The 17,270-nt window shown below is 50.6% G+C and overlaps 7 protein-coding genes across 7 annotated transcripts; 1 reads left to right on the top strand and 6 right to left on the bottom strand.

Annotated features, from left to right (window-relative positions):
- Positions 1–414: 414 nt before the first annotated feature.
- Positions 415–674, bottom strand: ASPGLDRAFT_48630 (uncharacterized protein). Its single transcript, XM_022546935.1, has one exon. The coding sequence runs from the start codon at positions 594–596 to the stop codon at positions 438–440; it is 159 nt and encodes a 52-aa protein (XP_022399930.1). The 5' UTR covers positions 597–674; the 3' UTR covers positions 415–437.
- A 225-nt stretch (positions 675–899) lies between these two features.
- ASPGLDRAFT_129062 (alpha/beta hydrolase family esterase) lies at positions 900–1,872 on the bottom strand (the record flags this gene model as incomplete). The annotated part of the gene is made up of 2 exons (XM_022540849.1): positions 900–1,514; positions 1,573–1,872. The coding sequence occupies 2 exons, from the start codon at positions 1,870–1,872 to the stop codon at positions 900–902; spliced, it is 915 nt and encodes a 304-aa protein (XP_022399929.1).
- Positions 1,873–2,784: 912 nt separating this feature from the next.
- On the top strand, positions 2,785–3,439 carry ASPGLDRAFT_472962 (uncharacterized protein). The gene is made up of 2 exons (XM_022546640.1): positions 2,785–3,298; positions 3,349–3,439. Exon 1 carries the CDS (start codon positions 2,946–2,948, stop codon positions 3,261–3,263), a length of 318 nt encoding a protein of 105 aa, XP_022399928.1. The 5' UTR covers positions 2,785–2,945; the 3' UTR covers positions 3,264–3,298; positions 3,349–3,439.
- A 1,581-nt stretch (positions 3,440–5,020) lies between these two features.
- On the bottom strand, positions 5,021–6,368 carry ASPGLDRAFT_48626 (uncharacterized protein). The gene is made up of 4 exons (XM_022546934.1): positions 6,081–6,368; positions 5,935–6,011; positions 5,726–5,878; positions 5,021–5,670 (listed from the first exon to the last, which is right to left on the bottom strand). Exons 1-4 carry the CDS (start codon positions 6,278–6,280, stop codon positions 5,270–5,272), a joined length of 831 nt encoding a protein of 276 aa, XP_022399927.1. The 5' UTR covers positions 6,281–6,368; the 3' UTR covers positions 5,021–5,269.
- A 1,367-nt stretch (positions 6,369–7,735) lies between these two features.
- Positions 7,736–11,379, bottom strand: ASPGLDRAFT_472822 (uncharacterized protein). Its single transcript, XM_022546638.1, has 7 exons — positions 11,297–11,379; positions 10,321–11,242; positions 9,570–10,272; positions 8,723–9,520; positions 8,417–8,673; positions 7,967–8,362; positions 7,736–7,907 (listed from the first exon to the last, which is right to left on the bottom strand). Exons 2-7 carry the CDS (start codon positions 11,230–11,232, stop codon positions 7,797–7,799), a joined length of 3,177 nt encoding a protein of 1,058 aa, XP_022399926.1. The 5' UTR covers positions 11,233–11,242; positions 11,297–11,379; the 3' UTR covers positions 7,736–7,796.
- A 757-nt stretch (positions 11,380–12,136) lies between these two features.
- On the bottom strand, positions 12,137–13,864 carry ASPGLDRAFT_67469 (DUF1996 domain-containing protein; the record flags this gene model as incomplete). Its single annotated transcript, XM_022549142.1, has 3 exons — positions 12,137–13,415; positions 13,477–13,633; positions 13,687–13,864. 3 exons carry the CDS (start codon positions 13,862–13,864, stop codon positions 12,137–12,139), a joined length of 1,614 nt encoding a protein of 537 aa, XP_022399925.1.
- A 1,817-nt stretch (positions 13,865–15,681) lies between these two features.
- On the bottom strand, positions 15,682–16,316 carry ASPGLDRAFT_472447 (uncharacterized protein). The gene has a single exon (XM_022546621.1). The coding sequence runs from the start codon at positions 16,164–16,166 to the stop codon at positions 15,741–15,743; it is 426 nt and encodes a 141-aa protein (XP_022399924.1). The 5' UTR covers positions 16,167–16,316; the 3' UTR covers positions 15,682–15,740.
- Positions 16,317–17,270: the final 954 nt, after the last annotated feature.

Genomic DNA, 17,270 nt, shown 5'->3' with positions numbered 1-17,270 from the left:
CTACTGTGTGTGCGCTTGGGTTTGGTTGGACCGGCTCCGACTGTAGCTTTCTTTCTTTTGATGCGTGTTATTTTGGTGCAGATCACAGGAAACCTAATTCTCTGGCAGTGCCAGTCTCGGGGAATGTCAGGGATAATATCGCAGAGATTATTCTGGCAATTATTCATACCCATACTTGTATGTAGTACCCATAGACCAGTTGAATCCTTCCGAATTCTCCATAGCATACTGGGTACTCTCCACTCGGACATGAAATTTCCCCCGAATTGACTCATTACGGTCCTTGCTGACTGCTTGCTGACTGCTTGCTGACCTGTTCCTGTTCGGTTTCGGTCAGCAAGAACTCGCTACTGTACTCCCAAGACATCACAGAATAACCTCAATTAACCGTCCGATCAGCACACCAGCGATCCTTGTCTCAACCACGGAGGGCAACGTCAGCCATTGCCAATCTCCCAGCCGTGTGTGCTTGGCGGATGAACCAGTAAAACGCTTGGATACTTTCCGGTCTTTGGGATTGGGTGACAATCTCGACTCGTGGTTGGCACTGGCGTTGGAGGATAATCCGTCTGTGTGTTCACCCCGGCGATTGCCATGTGATTGTTCTCTACTTGTACTAGCAGACTAGTAGAAAACGCTGTGTCTAGCACAGATGCGGACTAATAATGGGTACGATTGTCGGCCGAATAATAACTGTTACTTCTTGGCTAAACTTTATGCCGTAGCGACTTCTTGGCTGCTCTCCGGCCTACTCTGTACGGCTGTGGCTGTCGGGGCTGTCGGGGCTGTCGGGGCTGTCGGGGTTGTCGGTATAGGGGCGGTACGGCTCGAGCATTCAAGGTACCCCATTATTGTCGTTCATTATTCTATCGTACACTTATCATGACAGACCCTGATCATCATAACGTCCACTGATCAAAAAACCCCATGATTAGCGGCGTCGCGTCCATATACGTCCCATCCGGATTATCACTGTTTGGCTCCGTGCTCGGCCACGCATGTCCTAACCCCTCAATCCGATAATGCACCACCTCCCCATGGTCCCCGAACCTCGAAACCTCTACCTTCCCGCCGTCCGTCGTCGTCGTCTCGTTCTTCCCCCCCAGATCGTCGCGTCCAGCCCATTCTCGCACAAAATGCGGTACTGAAGGCAAACACTTCCCGCGTCTGCCGCCCCCTGTATACTGGATCGTTTCGTCCGCGGTGCCGTGGAACGCGAGCATGGGAATCGGTGTGCGGCCGGGATTACACTGGATCTTCACCGTGTTGGGTCTGCAGTTGTCCTCGGTGACGTTTTGGTAATATGCGCCCGCGACGGGGGCAAAGGCTGCAAATCGCTTGGAGGCTGTTGGGTCGCAGGCGAGGAGATTGGTCAGGCCGCCGCCGTTGGATTTACCCGCGGCATAGACACGGGTTCGGTCGATGCAGTAGCGGTCTTCGAAGTGGTCAAGCATCTGCAGCGTGAAGCTGATGTCGTTGATCCCTTGAGAGTTGGGGTCGCCTTGCCATTGGTTCTGGACACATCAGATCAGCTTCCGTCCTTCACTCTCCCACACTCACACAGAAACATACCTTGATACCCTGAGGATAAACTGCAATCGCATCCGGATTATACTCCTCATTGCTAAACAGCGACAGTGTCTCCTGCGACTCCGCCGTCCGTGTCCGTCCATGAAACGAGAATATCACCGGCACCGGCTTATTCTCGTCATAGTTTGAGGGAATGTGAATGATATACGAGCGCTTTCGCCCATCATTCGTGGTGATCTTCGTCGAGAAACTCCCACCAGGTTCCTGCACTCTAGGCAGTGCCTTCCCACACCCCGGAGAGCTAGCGCCTTGTACAACACTACTCCCCGAGAACAGGATCATCGCGCTGGTAAAAATCGATCTGAAAAGCATATTGAAGTCGTCTGTGGACAATGAGATGCCAGACAAGCCAGCGAAAGAGCTGTATATATACTGCATTCTGCTATCCCAGGCATACTGTAGGCTGCCGGGCGAGGCCGAGATGTTGAATGGCAAGGGTGACGGACCCCTGCATTGGAATAGGAAGGTGCTAAACAAGAATAAAGCGCAAACGAAAATAAGCGTAAGCATGGGGTATAGCAAGGCGTAGTGTGGTAAAGGCATTTTCGATTTCATTTTGCCTTGATTGGCCCCAGGCAATTATTTGGCACCAAAAAATACAATTATATGTTGGGGACGCGAGGTTGACAATGTATACTTACTGTAACGAGTAGAAAAAACGCCTGGGTCACGGGATCGGCTAAGCGAGTTGTCAAGTACTTTTATTCGCTCTCCATTAGTCCGTAGTACGTTCATAACCACCTTTGCTGGTAGAATGTAACATCTACAACATGTAGTTGTACAAGTTCATGTACAAGTAAGTGCTCCATGTGGTTTATTCTCCGATACATCTAACGCCCGTCGCATGCATAAGATCACAGGGATCATCACTCCGCGGGGCTGACCGAGGCACCCTACTGAATGCCTGACCTGCTCACATGGCGCATTTCCAGAGAATATTCCTGGAAACTGCGAATTGGCCCCCGCTCTATACTCAGCCGAGATCATATGCTGTCTGTGCCATGCCCATGTCTTGCATGAGGGGGTTTACTAGAGAGGAGGGAGAAGTACTGGAGAGGAGGGGGAAGGGGGTTTGGGGGTCTTGGTATTACGATGGATGGCATTGGTTGTTATGTCCGAGTTCATTGGAGTATCCGGATCGCCAGCGAATCATCGAAACACTCGATACTGCGCTGAAGGAGTTCGAAGAAGGGGGAATAACCCCGCTCTTCACCGAACGGACCCCTAAAGAGGTCTGGGGGTGCGCACGGTGATGGACTCAATATAGCTGGTGAATGACAGACAGCGAGAGTCGATAATGGACTTTCCGGCTCTCGTGTTTGTGAACGGACTCGCGGTTCGAGCACTGCATTGACATGGGCTCTACGGTTATACACGGCTATATACCTATCCTAATCAAAACGATGCGTGTCTTTTCCAAAATGGACCGTTTTGGGCACTGTGGAAAACGGACAGGAAAGCCTGTCTCATTTCGTTCACTCGTCAGAAGACTTCACCTGCTACATGTCGTTGCAGTATACTCTGCCTCTGAGCAGATGCCACGCCATCTCGTGGTCTTTGTTGCCTTCTTTTCTTTTTTGATTCTGGTTTCCCGCTCAAAATCGTTAGTCTCCAGCCCTATGACTCCAGATAGATCACAACGGACCACCCGGGAAAAGACCAAGGGGTTGTAGTGTTGTCTCCGCTACCGGGGAGAACATAGTGATCAGTGAGTTTCGATAATAAGAGCAAAGGTCCCAATGCTAAGAGCACCGGGAGACCAGAATTTTGCCGCCCAGCATCTCCGTGCTCCTGCCACCAGCCAGTCGATCATCGTATGTTCTTCAAATATTTCAAAAAGATGGACGACAACGCCGTCTCGCTCGTGTGGAAATCTGGGGTCTAGGAGGCATGGGAACTCAAAGAGTTTTGCAAACAGCCGCATGCGCACCCACGCCCAGAGAATCAAAATCTTCCACAACTATTAAGCCCGCGTATGGGTCTCTCGTTTAGGGATATTCGGCGGTCCCTGGATCTTTTCGGGTGGGCCATCAGGGATGAGGCAATGGACTCTATGATCAGACTGGCCGCGGACCATACTTTACATTACTGGAGAAAAGGAATGACCTTCTCCATTTCTTACAAGACACAATGCGTAACATGTACAGTGATAGGGAGTTTAGTCTCTAACAGGTGGTAGATCCATTATTAGGTGTTGGTTCACAGTGGGAAACATTGTTTACTGCTTCTTCGAAAACGATCGAGATCCTGGACGAGCGCGCAATGTCCTCTCGTCTTCTGAGGCGATGACTCTCAAGGAGTGGGTACCATCCTTGGGGCAGCAAACATGTGTCTAAATCATTGCTACGAAAGATGGTCAATGATCAGCTTTTAACAAAACCAGTGTCCTAACAAAGGCGAAAAGAGCTTGGAATGTATGAAGACTGCATTGCCAATATGCAGATTCAGGATCTCCCCAGCTTGAAGAGATCGTAGATGCGTCTGTTGAAATCAACAAGCTCTACACCTGACACGCTCGGTCAATAACCCCCAATGAACCCCGGGCCATCATTTGTTTCGATGAGGCAAGGGGCCTGTTCTCCAAGCTATGACACCCAGTGAGATACACCACACTTCAAAGAATGATCAAGAAAGGATCAGAGAGAAGTAGCAATACTGCTTGGGTCAGGTATTTCCAGACAACAGTGACGAAGCAGTCATCCAATCCAAAGAACTAAATACAGACTAAATAATGAGGAAGAAGTCCTCGAAGAGAGCAAAAAATATGTCTGTCGAAATCGACCACCTTTGCGTTCAGCGCACTCCCTGAACTGTCGTTGACAGATGCTCTCGTTCCGAGAATGAGAAGAGAATAGTCATGCCATAGTGGAAGTGAAGCCATTCCCGGTCACTATGGACATGGAGAAAACCCTCATGCATATGAGGACAGAAATGGTGAGAAAATGAACATTGGCTGCGATATGCTTGGATGAAGCAATGAGCCTGTCCTCTAGATACAAATTCTTCAAAGACAGCTCTGACAAAACTCGGATGCTGTTTGGACAGACCACCTGGCTACACACGGCGAATAACACCATACACCATGTTCAAAGCAGATATACTGACTTTTCCTCGGAGCCCGGATGAAGAAACGCCATCATGCGACGCCGACTTGAGCTTGAGGTGGTGGACTGCAGCATCGAACCGGCATCGAATGGCCAGGTAGATCAACACATCCAGACAGCAAACACTGACTGAGAAGGTACCCAATTTATTGAATTACATGCAAGTAAAACAACAGGAAGAATAGCGGCTGTCAACGCTCAAGCGCATTTTACTGTCTACATAGGGGATCCTAAGGGTCAGACTGAGGAACATCCATCTGTACGGTGCGTCCAGCGGCAGTCTGGCGATGATCTGGAACGCCGCTTGCGCATAATACGGGCTGGATGGGTTTATAAACTGGAAAGGACGAGAAGGTGGATTTGGTAACAACTTTAGAGGTCGTTCCAATCCGGTGATACTGGGACCTTGGATGATTTCAAAATTATCGGCGGCAACCCACACCAGAATCCCATCTGATTGCAAATATCCATAACGGGTTGTCGAGAAGAAAAACCACATCACAAGATTGAAAGATTCTTGAGCTGCATGAATACCAACATCGAAATGTAAGTCCCATTGCTCGCTCCGCTCACAATCACGGCAACGTATACCCCCCATCAATAAGCACATCACTCCCCGTCATATACGAACTCGCCCCACTCGCCAAATACAAGTACAGCCCCTTAATCTCCTTAACATCGCCCTGCCGTCCCAGCGCAGCCATCCGATACGCCTCCTGCACCGTCTGCGGACTAGCCCCCATCTTCGTCTCAAAGAATCCCGGGGAGACGATATTCACGCGCGCGAAGTCGCGCCATTCACGGGCGAGTGATTTGCCGAGGTGTGTTATGAAGGCTTTTGTGGCGTTGTAGACGGGTTGGTCGACGGGGACGTTGACAATGTGTGCGGACATGGAGGAGGTTATTATTAGGTTGCCGGAGTTTTGGGCGGAAAAGATGGTGCCGGCGGCTTTGGCGCAGTAGAGGACGCCGTCGACTGTGCGTTCGTTAGTAGATGAAATGTAGATTGGGTGAAGTTGGGTGAGGTGTACCGTTGACGGACATCTGCTTCCGGTACTCGTCGAGTGTCTGTTCAAGAAGGGGCTTGGAGATAGCCATGCCAGCGTTTGCAATGAACGTATCAATCTTCCCGAAGTCATTCACCACGGCGTTCATCGTTTGCTGGACGTTATCGTAGTTCGATACTACTCTCGTTAGCACCATCCATATCCATATCTATACTCATATAAGGTGCACACACCATCAACCTTATAAGCAACCGCCATAACCCCATGCGTCTCACCCAAATACTTCGCCTTCGCAACCGCAGCATCATTCCTATTCCCATTAGCTCCCTCTCCTCACCCCTCACCCTCCCCTTACCACTCATAATCCGAGGTGACATACGAATTATACCACAACGCAACATCCCCCCCAGCCTCAGCCATGACCTCGGCAACCGCATATCCAATTCCATCAGCCGCGCCGGTGATAACGATCGTTTTTCCTTGTAGCGAGAGTTGTTCGAGGACGTTTGTTGGTGTGTTTGGGGTGGGCCGGGGGAAGCCGTCGCGGGTGACAGCGCAATCGGTGGATGTCATGGACATGGTGGCAGTTTTACTTTAGATAGTTGTGTAGGGTAAGTGTTGATTGTGTCTGTTTGAATTGGGAGATTGTATGTTGTCTGGATTGAAGTTAGGATGCTGTTCCGGGGATACTCTGGGGTATATATTTGCCCCGCAATCGCACTCGGATAGGCATCACCCGATACGGACAAGAGTAAACTGGGGGTGAACGGGGGACTGTGGACCGATAGCTACGTAATTTCGGGTACCTTATAACCCTAACCATATTCTACAAGCATAGTCCCGGGACGACACGCTGGACCCTTCCGAAGACGCGCTCAAACCACGAACCAGACGGAACATCCCCAAAAATGTCCCCTGCCCGCCCATACTCACACATCCAACATTTCCTCACAACCCTCTCTCACCCCCAATCCCCAACCCCATCCAGCACCGGAGAAACCCTCTCTTCAAAGCGACGCCGAACCTCCCCCCCTTCCACCCCCCTCATAAATAGTAGACCCAAGCGCAAACAAATCATTTTCTACAGTATTCGACGAATCCTCATCCCGCGGCAGAAAATGCATAGCATCCTCCATGACAATAGCCTCTGACCCCTGTACCGACGATCCCCCGAAATCGGATAATCTGATATTACAATTCTTGTCGACCAGGAACTGCCTAGGGCTGAGATCAGAATGAATGGCGTCTTTTCTGTAAATGAAGACTACCAGGACCATTGTGTGCAAGTCAACTAGGACAGGGTGGCAGATAGTTCAGGATTCAGCTTGATGGATATAGCCACGTCTACAAGCACAAGAAATAATTTAAGGGGTTGTACAACCTACGCAGTCTGGGAAAACAAATTTCCAGCTCAAGGACATAAGTCCTTTCGGAGCTATCACTAACAACCCACTACTCCGTACATAGTCGTACAACAACATGCTAACTCTCCCGGCTCCTCTTCTTCCCTCGCTGTGCCTGTTTCTGCGCCTGGCCCTGTTTCTGCTGACCACCGGTATTCGTAGCGGTATTCGTAGCGGTACTCGTAGCAGTACTCGCAACAGCACCCACATTCCCACCCACACCTTGACCCATACTCCCACCAACACAACCAACAACCCCTCCAAATTCCCTAACAACCCCCCTAACCCCAAACGCAACCAACCTCCCCACAAAAACCGGCCAAGCCCCCAAAACCTCACTCCTCTGCCACCCCACCTGCCCCAGAAACACAAAATCATCCGGAAACCCCTGCACGCGCGCAATCTCTCTTATACTGAGCAGATCGCCACCGCGCGGGTTCTTCACCGGCTGCGTGTACTCGCGGGGCAGATCGGGGCGGGGGCGGATTGCGGCGGAGAGGGAGGGGAAGAGGATGGGGCCGGCTGGGTGGGGGACTGGGGTGAGGGTGATGGGGTGGGTTGTTGTAGTTAGGCGGGGGAGGGAGAGGGGGGTGTTTAGGGTGTGTTCTTGGGGGAGGGGGAGGGGGTTGGTGGAGGGGGTGTTGAGGGTGAGAGTTTGGTGGTTGTAGACGTCGGTGGAGGTTTGGGGGTTTTTACAGATTAGGCCGGTGCCAGTGCCGGTGGTTTGAGGTCCGGTGGTGTTGCGGGGATTGGAAAAGCCTAGGTCTCTGATGACGGTTTGGACGGTTACTTTTGGGTTTGATGTTGTCGTCGCGAAGATATCATCCCAAGGAATCGGCGTCGGAACGCATGAAGCAACAATGACAAGCATGCACCCCTCACGAGCCAGCCCATTATCCGTAAACGAAACACGTCGCATATGAACCGCATACCGACTCGTCAGAAGTGTCCAAATCCCCTTAAACAACTCAAGCCACGCACGCTCGACAAGTACCCATGCTGGAAGCGAAAGAACGAGAAAATCAGGTCTCTGCGTGAACGCGGAGATAATTAACGGCATTGTCCGGAAGATCTCTGCATCCTCGAGACTGCGATCCCATTGCTGTAGTTCTTTTTCCTTTTCAGGGAGCGAGAGGAGGATGATTCTTGGTGATTGGCTGCGAGGGTCGCTGGGGGGTTGGTTGAGTCTTTTTCTTTTGAGGTCGTTGAGCACGGTTTCGATGGGGCCGTCGTAGACTTTGGCGTATGGATATCGTGCCTTTTTTCAGTTAGCACCGTCAACCTGGAGTAGAGGAAGGAATAGGATAGATACCTTCCACGTGCAATTCCTCACAGCATCAAACCCCATCGCCGCATCAATCCTCGCACCAACCTGCGCAAACCCCTCCGCTGGCCCTAGGCATCCTGGAGTCAAATCGATAACCGACGGCGCACCGGAAATATACTGCGGTTCCGGCCAGCGCTTGGAATGAGTGAGCAAATGCGAGGCGACGGGCATCATGACTGCGGAATCGGGTGGTCCGTTGCAGCGGACTGCGAAGCGACAGTAGTAGCCGGTCCGTAAGGGGTCTATGCTGTTAGTCTTGTGTTGTATGTTAAGTGGATAGGGGGTGCTCACCAGGAGGATCAACGGTGTACTGCACGGCCTCAAACGGCCCCAAAGAAGTCGGGTTGACAGCTTCAACACTCTCGATACTCTCAATCGGGAAGATAATCGCATCCTGTCGATGTCCCATCGTATCGAAGTTCTGGTAATGCAGCAGCAACTCCCGCAATCCAACGTCCTCTTTCCCCTGTCCCTGTGCAAGCGATGTCAACCCCAGATGAAACAAACACAAAGACGTAGTCCTCAAGAACGAAAACACAGTCACCATCAACCGGCCCTCCCCCTGCAAATGATTCACAGCACCCGGTACATGAATCCCACAGATGTACAAAATAAACTGCTCCGCATCTCCTTCCCCCAAGCCCGAATGAGCCCGTACGCTCACGTACTGAGACCTCTCGAACCGGAAGTTTAGACGGGGACTTTCTAAAACAGCCACGGGAACAGGCGGAAAAGCACCAATCAACTCAGCGCCAGGACCGGTAATGCCAATCCGCGGGGTGAACTGCGCGAATAGGACGGGAAAAGTTGTTTTCTGCCAGTCCTCGTTGAATTTTACCGAGTGTTCGCGGCGGATTGCTTCGATTTCGGGTGGGTCTGTTGCTTGTTGGGGTGGAGATGCAGAGACTGGTCGGTTGGGGTTTGAGGGTTTAGTGATGGATGCGTATATGGAGTTTTTGGTGTTGAGGGAGACGACAGGTATGTATGCTTGCATGGGAAAGAGGCCTTCGAATGTGGCTTGGGTTTCTTGTCGGCCAAGGACCCTATGGGGACAGCCGCATGGTGCTGTGGGAGATGAAGCATCTACTTCTGCAGATATGTTAACATTATCCGCAAGTTAGAAGGAAGAAGAACTCACCACCATCATGCGCAAGCTGCACCAAAGCAACCCCACAATCCCCCCTATGAAGCACAACATGGTACCCACTCTGCACGAACTTTACAGCCTGCTGCGACAGCCCTAGCTCCCACGTCACAAACACCCTACTCGGATCCATAGTATCACCAACGACCTCGACACACCTTGGTATCTCCTCGAGCTTCTCAGTAGCCATCTGCTGCACGGCTATAGCCCAATTCACCATGTACACAGGAGGATACCCGCATGGCCGCTGGGAAACGAGCTCCACAATCTTACTATGCATAGTGAGAACGATATGGTCGCATTGGAGATAGTTATATTTCACCTTTCGTTGTCTGGCCACATCGCTCAGTCTGCACGGGGAAAGGTTGTGTGCGTGTATAAAGTGCAGCCAGTACTTGCTTAGCAAGATGCGCTGGGTCTTTGCGTCGGCGTAAACTAGGGGCGAACTGAGGGGATGGTCCACCCAGGTTATGGTTAGATTGGCGGTTATGGGGTCGAGTTGGATTAGGGTGTCAAAGACGCGTTTCGTTGTTATGGCGAAGGGGGTGTCGAGTGCGGGTTCAGACGGGGGAGCTTTGTAGAGGAGTTCTTCGGTCCAGGTGCGAATTAATAGCGGAGCACGGAGTATCGACCAGAGAGCGCTGGACAAAACCACGATCTCCCTGTTTGTGCGGCATTTGACCTCGTTCAAGTCATCCTAGACAAGTTAGTAAACTCTTAAGGCCACACGAGCGAGGTGTGTTACCGTCTCCCGACAAAATATCTTCTCCCTCCCCAAATCCTCCACCAACACCTCCCAAACCCTCCTCACACTCTCATTTCCCAAAAACCTTCCCACACCCCTGACATCAAGCGCACCCGGATTAAGCCTCAAAACCGCAATGAGCACTCTGACATTATGCGCGTTCGCCCCTATAGCAGTCTCCCAGATCAGAGTCCGCAGCTTCGCCTCGTTGTCAGAGAGAACCAAGACCCCATCAGATGCGAGCTGGCCATCACGAAAATGATACCCTAACAGAAAGGATCCGACTTTCGGATTGGACACCTGGATTCCGTTGACGAAGATCTTATTCACAAATTCAGGGTCACAGATAAGATCACCATGTGGAGTGCATATGAGTTGATGCGGCTGGAAAAAGTTCGTTATCTCAATAGTAACGCCGAGCCACTTGATCAACTGCTCATGCATAACCCTGCGATGTGTCGCAAAACCCCCAGGACCAATCGTAATAGCCAAATCCCCCGTCGAAATCCTCTCAGGCGGAGCACTCCCATTCGAAAACTGATTCAACGACGCCAAAAACACATCCTCCGTCGACGAACCCCTCGTAAAGCAGAACGACCCAGTCTCACTAAAGAAGAAATCCCACTGATTCTGACGGCTCTCGAAACGCACCTGGTACCCAGCCAGGGTCATGACCATCGCGGCTTTGAGGAGGTTGTTCGACGACACTGACAGCTGGCCATGGTCGAGGTATCTGCGGAGCTTCAGGCCGTCTCTGATATTGAAAGATAGGATTCCTTTCTCTTTGTTGAAGAGGATGAAGCCCCAGGAGGGATCTGTTTGGATGGGTTGTGCGGTGTTGATGTAGACGAAGTCGTTGGTTTCGGTGTGGTTGATTGAGGGGCGGGGGGTGAATTGGAAGACTTGGTTCATTCCTTCGCGCCTGGTTATTCATCAGTACTTGATAGCGTATCTGAAGAGAATGATGGGAAGGTACCAGTTCACGTAGAAATGGCGAAAAGCATCTTTCTTGGACCAGTTGTGGACGTCTCGTTGCGAGAGGTTGACGTCGCAGAAGAGAACTGGTTGGGAGAGGCTGGTTTCGACTAAGGACTGGGGATGGTCTATTAGGTCGCCTTGTTTGCCAGATGGAGCTGGCAGCTCCTCTGGAGAAGTATCTTCATTTGCATCCATTTTGCTGGGAGAATGGACGCGTGGTGGATAAACCAACGCGGCACGATTAGAGTGATTCAAGTCGAATATGGGAAACTGAAGGGGAAAGGATGGAGTTGATGAAAAAGAAGGGAGGGAGATATGGAAAAAGAAAATCATTCAAAGCATTGTGGCCTCAGGGCAAGATCAGAAACAAAATCTACCCTAGTACAAACCTGTTAGTATTCGGTGATCAGAAATGCAAATACCCAAAGCACTACAAAGAAAATACAAAGAAAATACAAATTAAACAAAATCATGAAACTGGATTGTACTTCACATTGACTATATTTAACAGGACTCATCTCAGCTCTCATCAAGAGAAACCAAGAACCTAGTCTTAGCTTCACCTATTCCCTCTGGGACGAGAAGCATACTGTATGTAACATGTACATAAAATTGAAAAGATATAACAGGGTCAAAAAGTTTCCAAACAAAATCATTTGACATATTTTCTGTGAATGGAAACTGGGGACATGAAGGATATCTCAAAGAAGAGAAAAATAAAAAATAAACACAGAGGAAGATAAAAACAGATCCAATCAGAAATGGTCAGGCCACAGTTCAGGCCCGAGAGATGAGAGACACACGAGATGAGTCCTCAGGGCCGCCGCTCATTCCCAGTTTAGAAGTTGTTGCGGCGGTGGTGACGGCCGTGGTAGTGGCGCTTGCGGGGAGCCTCAGTGACCATGCTGACGGCGGTGGAGATCACGTCAGTGGTGGTAGTGGTAGCAGTGGAGAGGGTCATCAAGCTGCCAGTCTCGGTCTCGAAGGGCTTCTGGTCCTGGTCAACCAAGACCTTGACCTCCTGCGCGTAGATGACGGTGTCCTCCTCGACAACACCCGAGATGAAAGACGAGGTGGGAGTCGGGGTCCAAGTCGGGGTCGTGGAGGTAGGCGTCGGGGTGGGAGTGGGGGTGTTGGAGGGAGTAGGAGTCGACTGGGGAGTGGAAGCGACCAAGTTGGCAGCAGCGTTAGAGTTGGCAGCAGCGTTAGAGTTGGCAGCAGCGGGAGTGGAGGACGAGCTGGGCTCGGCCGAGGAGGTAGCGCTGCTCGACCCGGCGAAGAGGTTGCCGAAAAGGCCACCAATGTTGAGGTCGAGACCGACAGATGCGGATACAGAGACACCGGGGGCGCTGGCGCTGGTAGAAGTGCTGTACGAGATGGGGAAGGCGTACTGAGGACCCCACTCGACGGCCAGGCCGTTGACAAGACCAGTGGTGCAGGTCTCGACCTCCTCTTCTTCGTCCTTCAACTCATCGGGGACCTCGAACTTGCACTGCAACTCATCGGATTCGCTCTGAATGTCGAACAAAGGGCAGTCCTGAATTTCACCGGAGGGGTTGGTGCATTGCTTGACCGCAGCCTCCAAAGTGTCCTGATCCCAGCCCTGAATGAAGTCACCGTGGTAGCCGAATCCGGTAGGGTCACCGTGAGCCAAGGCGAAGTAACCCTCGTAGTCCTTGAAGGCGTAGGTGTTCCAGATGGTCTCGAAGAAGAGAGAAACGATACGGGTCTCAAAGCCCTCCGGGCAGGTACCGTCCATGACCAGCGAAGGGTAGGCGACGTGCGAGGTGTGGTCATCGCTGTCGACATCCTTGCCGTTCCAGCAAGAGGGGAACATCATCTCAAAACGAACACCATCAGTGCAATGCTCATCCAGGTAAGTCTTGTTGGGCAAGAAGTGACGGCCAAGAGAGGCTTCGGCCGCTCCGTTGTAGTTCAAGCAGTTGAAACCAAGGGCCTTTTGCTTGAGGGCCGCCTGGGAGCCCTGGTCACCGGTCCACTCAGACTTGGGAGGATCGGGGACGGGCCAGGTGAAGTTGCGCTGGAAGGGGTCACCGGCAAGCATGCGGAATCCCTCAGGGAAGGCCTGAACATTGTCGCCATACAAGAGGTAGTACCTAGCAGCGAGATTAGTTAGACTTGATAATAGAATAAAAGTCAAGGCATTAGGGCTCTTACGCAAGCATGCCACCAACTTCCTCAACGATCTGGGAAGTGCCGTTCTCGTGCATGAAGTACAAGGCCGGGGTCCAGTAGGCGGACTTGTCCTGGGTAACGGCGCAAGAGGTACAGTCACCGTTCTTCAAGGTGTCACTATCGGCATCCATAGAGAACGCTAAAATCTGAGATTAGCATGTATGGGACAGCATCAGGGGACAGAGTACTAACCGCCAGATCCATGGACAGTGTGGACGTGGTACGAAGCCTCACCAGGGTCCATCAGAGGATCCATTCTCGCCAAACCGGAACGTCCGCGGCAGGGCATACGCCAGAAGGCATCAGCCATGCCAGCGAAGGCAGCCAGATAGGAGACAAAGCCAACATTGAGCCGGCCGGAACGAGTCATGTTGAGGGTTCAAGAAAAATGAGGAGTCTTGACGATGCGAAAAGAATAAACAGCAAAGGAGTGAATAAGTGAGTTTGTTGAAAGAGCGAATGGGACGGCTACGAAGTGTCACCAGGAGCGAGAACCGCCGAAAAACTAGACTCGTTAGAATAAATCAAGCGATCAACGCGACAAGTGATAGTATAGGGGTAAGGAGAGACTCGAGGATAAATAAGACGAGGACAAAGACAAGGACGAGGACAACGGGTTCCTGATAAAAAAGAACGACGAGCGTGAACCAAAAAAGCCCCAACCAAGGAGCCGAAACATCGCAAGGACCAGATGGGCCAAGGAGAAACAGCACCGTCGGCGAAGCAAAGCCGGAAAGCCACTGCGGTGGCCGGCTGTGTCTTGGAACCACAGGAAAAGGGGCGTTCCTTGCATTGTTGGGCTGGAAATATCGCCACGCGACTGCCGAGCGCATACGGAGCAGTGGATGAGGCATAGAATCGGTGCCAGAAGAACGATATAGAGGGTTCAATCGAGGCGTCGTCGCGATATTGATATCAATCAATCGGCGGTCAAGTCATGGCTTCATATGAATGCGAATCGCAGCGCCGCGCATCTTGGAAACATCGCATCCTCCTCTGTATTTTTAGATCCTCGTGTAGTTTTCGATTCGAACCGCTCGTGCTCGTGGGATCCTTATTCCTATTCTCGTCTCTTTTCGGTCCTCGACGTATCTCTCCCGTTGTCCTCGTCCTCGGAGAGGGGCGGTAATATCACAACACATAACAAAAATGGAACTCACCAGCAAAAACGAATGACAGCAGCGAAAACTGCAAGAAATAGACGAAAATCAGAGCAATTCCTCAATGAGTGAGAGAGAGAAAAAGAAAAAGAGGGGAAGAGAGGGTAAGAAAAAGGAACAAAGACAGTAATTGAAAGAATAGGGATAGAGGCCGAAAGGGATGGTGCAAAGCCAACCGCCGCGCTAGACCGCAGCCAAGTGTATTTATTTTTCACAAGTATCTACTTGGATACTTGTAGATATCTGTAGATATCCAGAATGTATGTTGTTGATACTATATTCTTTTCTATATTATTTTTATTCCATCTCTCTATTTTATCATGCTCACATCGAGATCTGTTGCGAGTTGATTGTTCTGCCGTGTTGTAATCTATGAAATACCAATACATACCACGATAACATACAAGATACATATGCCGACTATTGAATTCTAATTCGCTAGAAAACCCCTGGTGGGGTGCATTCTGTGAAACGTGGGCGTTTTCAGGAGGGACCCCCCGCTATATTTGGCCAATTAGGGGCTGCGGTGCCTGGCGAGCAGTTGTCCTGGCCAGCCCCCTATTCTCCTGGAACGCCGTGTGATTGGCTCGGTATTGGATGGGAAATGAGACATGAAACGGTGATATCATGTAATCCGTTTACCATACAGGTGCAGTACAATACAATACGTACCCTGATCCTGTATGGAGTAGTCCGGAGTATGTTCAGGTGAGGAGTACTTGTAGTAGAAGAGAGAGGGGTATGGCATCTGTGATATACAATTCTGATACATTCAGATGTCAAGAATCTGTGACGGTTACAGATAAACAAATGAAACAGATGAATCCTCGACGGTTTTATCCGTACCTGACCCCTGTCCGATCTGTGGATAGTTCATGCAAAGACTCCCGTTGGTAGAGGTTGACTGCCAGTGAGCATGTCTACGCGGCAGGTCAAACAGGATGCTGCTTTTATATAAACCTGCGTGCAGGACGAGATATTTTGCAAAGTCCACGGGTCACCTGATATTAATAAGACTGAATATCTTCCGGGCCCGAGATGCCCTACGATTTAGGTTATCTTACTCAAAAGAGTCAAAATCTGATATCATCCCGAAAAGGCAATGCTGTCCCTACTCTGAGTACAAATCCTGCATGCTCCGAGACCAACACAGCTACAAACACGCGCAATCAAGTTTTTGACGCTCCACAGACTCCAGCAAACGTCCCGTTCCGTCAAAAAGGTTAAGCCAAGCATAATGAGGATAACCAGATTGAATGAAGCTAAATTAATGAGTGGACTCGGACTCGGGATGGAATCTACGAGTCTGCCTTGATTCGGAGGAAAAAAGTTTTCAGAGGTTTCGGAAGTTATTAAGGAAGCCAACGGTTCCGGATGGGGTAATGATTGTTCTCCAACTGCACAACTGCACAACTGCACAACTGCACATACAAGTACAACTATTCCGGACAGGCAGTCATACTGAGAAAATCGCATAGTTGTAGTTGTGATGCTCATAACACTGTAACACATGAAGCCACAGAGTCTCTTTTGACGTGCTTCTGTACCATGGGGTACATGCAGCGACTACCATGTGTTGAGAGACTCATACTATGTATGTACTCCGTACAGAAAAGGAATCGCCTGGCCTCCACAGTTCTCCGATGCTAAAACAATGCATCAGAATCGCCTCAGTCCACAGTGACGTGTGATCGTAGAACTTACCATTAATCTCTCATATTACTCTGTACGTACATATCTATGTACAGTAAATAGTTAATCCTGTATCCCCTCATATCTATACACTACTATCTCTGTCCATATCTATGTTTATCTACCAAGTGATATCTAAACTTCTCGAAAAATCAAACTCTCGGCAGGAAATCTTTGCCCTTCTGAGCCCGCTGAAGTCACGGGAAAAACCTCGGGCTAATGCGGCGCCAAAGTCCACTCTAACCACTTCCAGACTAGTAGAACCAGCGCTAAGCGGCTGAGGCCCACCAAATGACGCTATGACGCGTCCAACAGACCAATCGGAGACGCTCGATCTCGTCACCGTCGAGTGCATGCCCAGATTAGGTATGGTGCTCCGGAATTTTGGTGGGCTGTCAGCCATAATACCCAATCCGAGAGAATAGTGATATCGCGGTGACCCGCCGAGAAAGCTATACCCAAAATGGACTGTGGTCGAAGCAAGAAAAGATTCAGAGAGTCAAGAGACTTCTTGCCCTGTTAAATACGGCCCGGTGTCCATCCGGCTTCTTTGTTTTATTGTTCGACTTCAACTGAAGCACTTGTCAGGCACCTTTTCTTCGCCTAGACCTTTCTTTCCTTATTCTCTTTCTATCTCCCCTCATCTCTCTCTCACTCACTCTCCTCACCAGGTTACAGACTTACAGTGAGACTCATCTGTTCATAACTCGAGAAACAAGAAAACAACGCAGATTCAGTTCTGTAATCCTGTGTCGCTTCGCTCTTCAGTATCTGTACCGAGTACCTTGGTATCGCCAATCCGGCTTCAACACCCGCAGCGACATCTCCTCCCCACCCCGATCCCGAATCGATCCCACAGCAACTTCCAGCCACAGCAGCTTTATCCAACAGCGACTTCCCGAGTTCCCCGAGAAGACAGCCCTA

The sequence above is a fragment of the Aspergillus glaucus genome, assembly GCF_001890805.1.
Source record: "Aspergillus glaucus CBS 516.65 unplaced genomic scaffold ASPGLscaffold_13, whole genome shotgun sequence".
NCBI lineage: Eukaryota > Fungi > Ascomycota > Eurotiomycetes > Eurotiales > Aspergillaceae > Aspergillus > Aspergillus glaucus.
The sequence above is the reverse complement of the archived record's forward strand: the minus strand, read 5'-3'. Positions and strand labels throughout refer to the sequence as shown.

Bases quoted from the DNA above. Each gene is read 5' to 3' on its own strand.
- ASPGLDRAFT_472822 (XM_022546638.1), bottom strand. From the start codon at position 11,232: ATGAACCAAGTCTTCCAATTCACCCCCCGCCCCTCAATCAACCACACC. The intron at 8,674-8,722 runs GTGAGCACCCCC...CTAACAGCATAG, and splicing joins GTACACCGTTGATCCTCCTG to ACCCCTTACGGACCGGCTAC. The intron at 7,908-7,966 runs ATTGTTGCTTCA...CGCGACGACAAC, and splicing joins GTGAGGGGTGCATGCTTGTC to ATCAAACCCAAAAGTAACCG.
- ASPGLDRAFT_472447 (XM_022546621.1), bottom strand. From the start codon at position 16,166: ATGTGTTACAGTGTTATGAGCATCACAACTACAACTATGCGATTTTCT.
- ASPGLDRAFT_472962 (XM_022546640.1), top strand. From the start codon at position 2,946: ATGGGCTCTACGGTTATACACGGCTATATACCTATCCTAATCAAAACG.
- ASPGLDRAFT_48626 (XM_022546934.1), bottom strand. From the start codon at position 6,280: ATGTCCATGACATCCACCGATTGCGCTGTCACCCGCGACGGCTTCCCC. The intron at 5,879-5,934 runs GTGTGTGCACCT...TAACGAGAGTAG, and splicing joins GGTTGCTTATAAGGTTGATG to TATCGAACTACGATAACGTC. The intron at 5,671-5,725 runs GTACACCTCACC...ACGAACGCACAG, and splicing joins GAAGCAGATGTCCGTCAACG to TCGACGGCGTCCTCTACTGC.
- ASPGLDRAFT_48630 (XM_022546935.1), bottom strand. From the start codon at position 596: ATGGCAATCGCCGGGGTGAACACACAGACGGATTATCCTCCAACGCCA.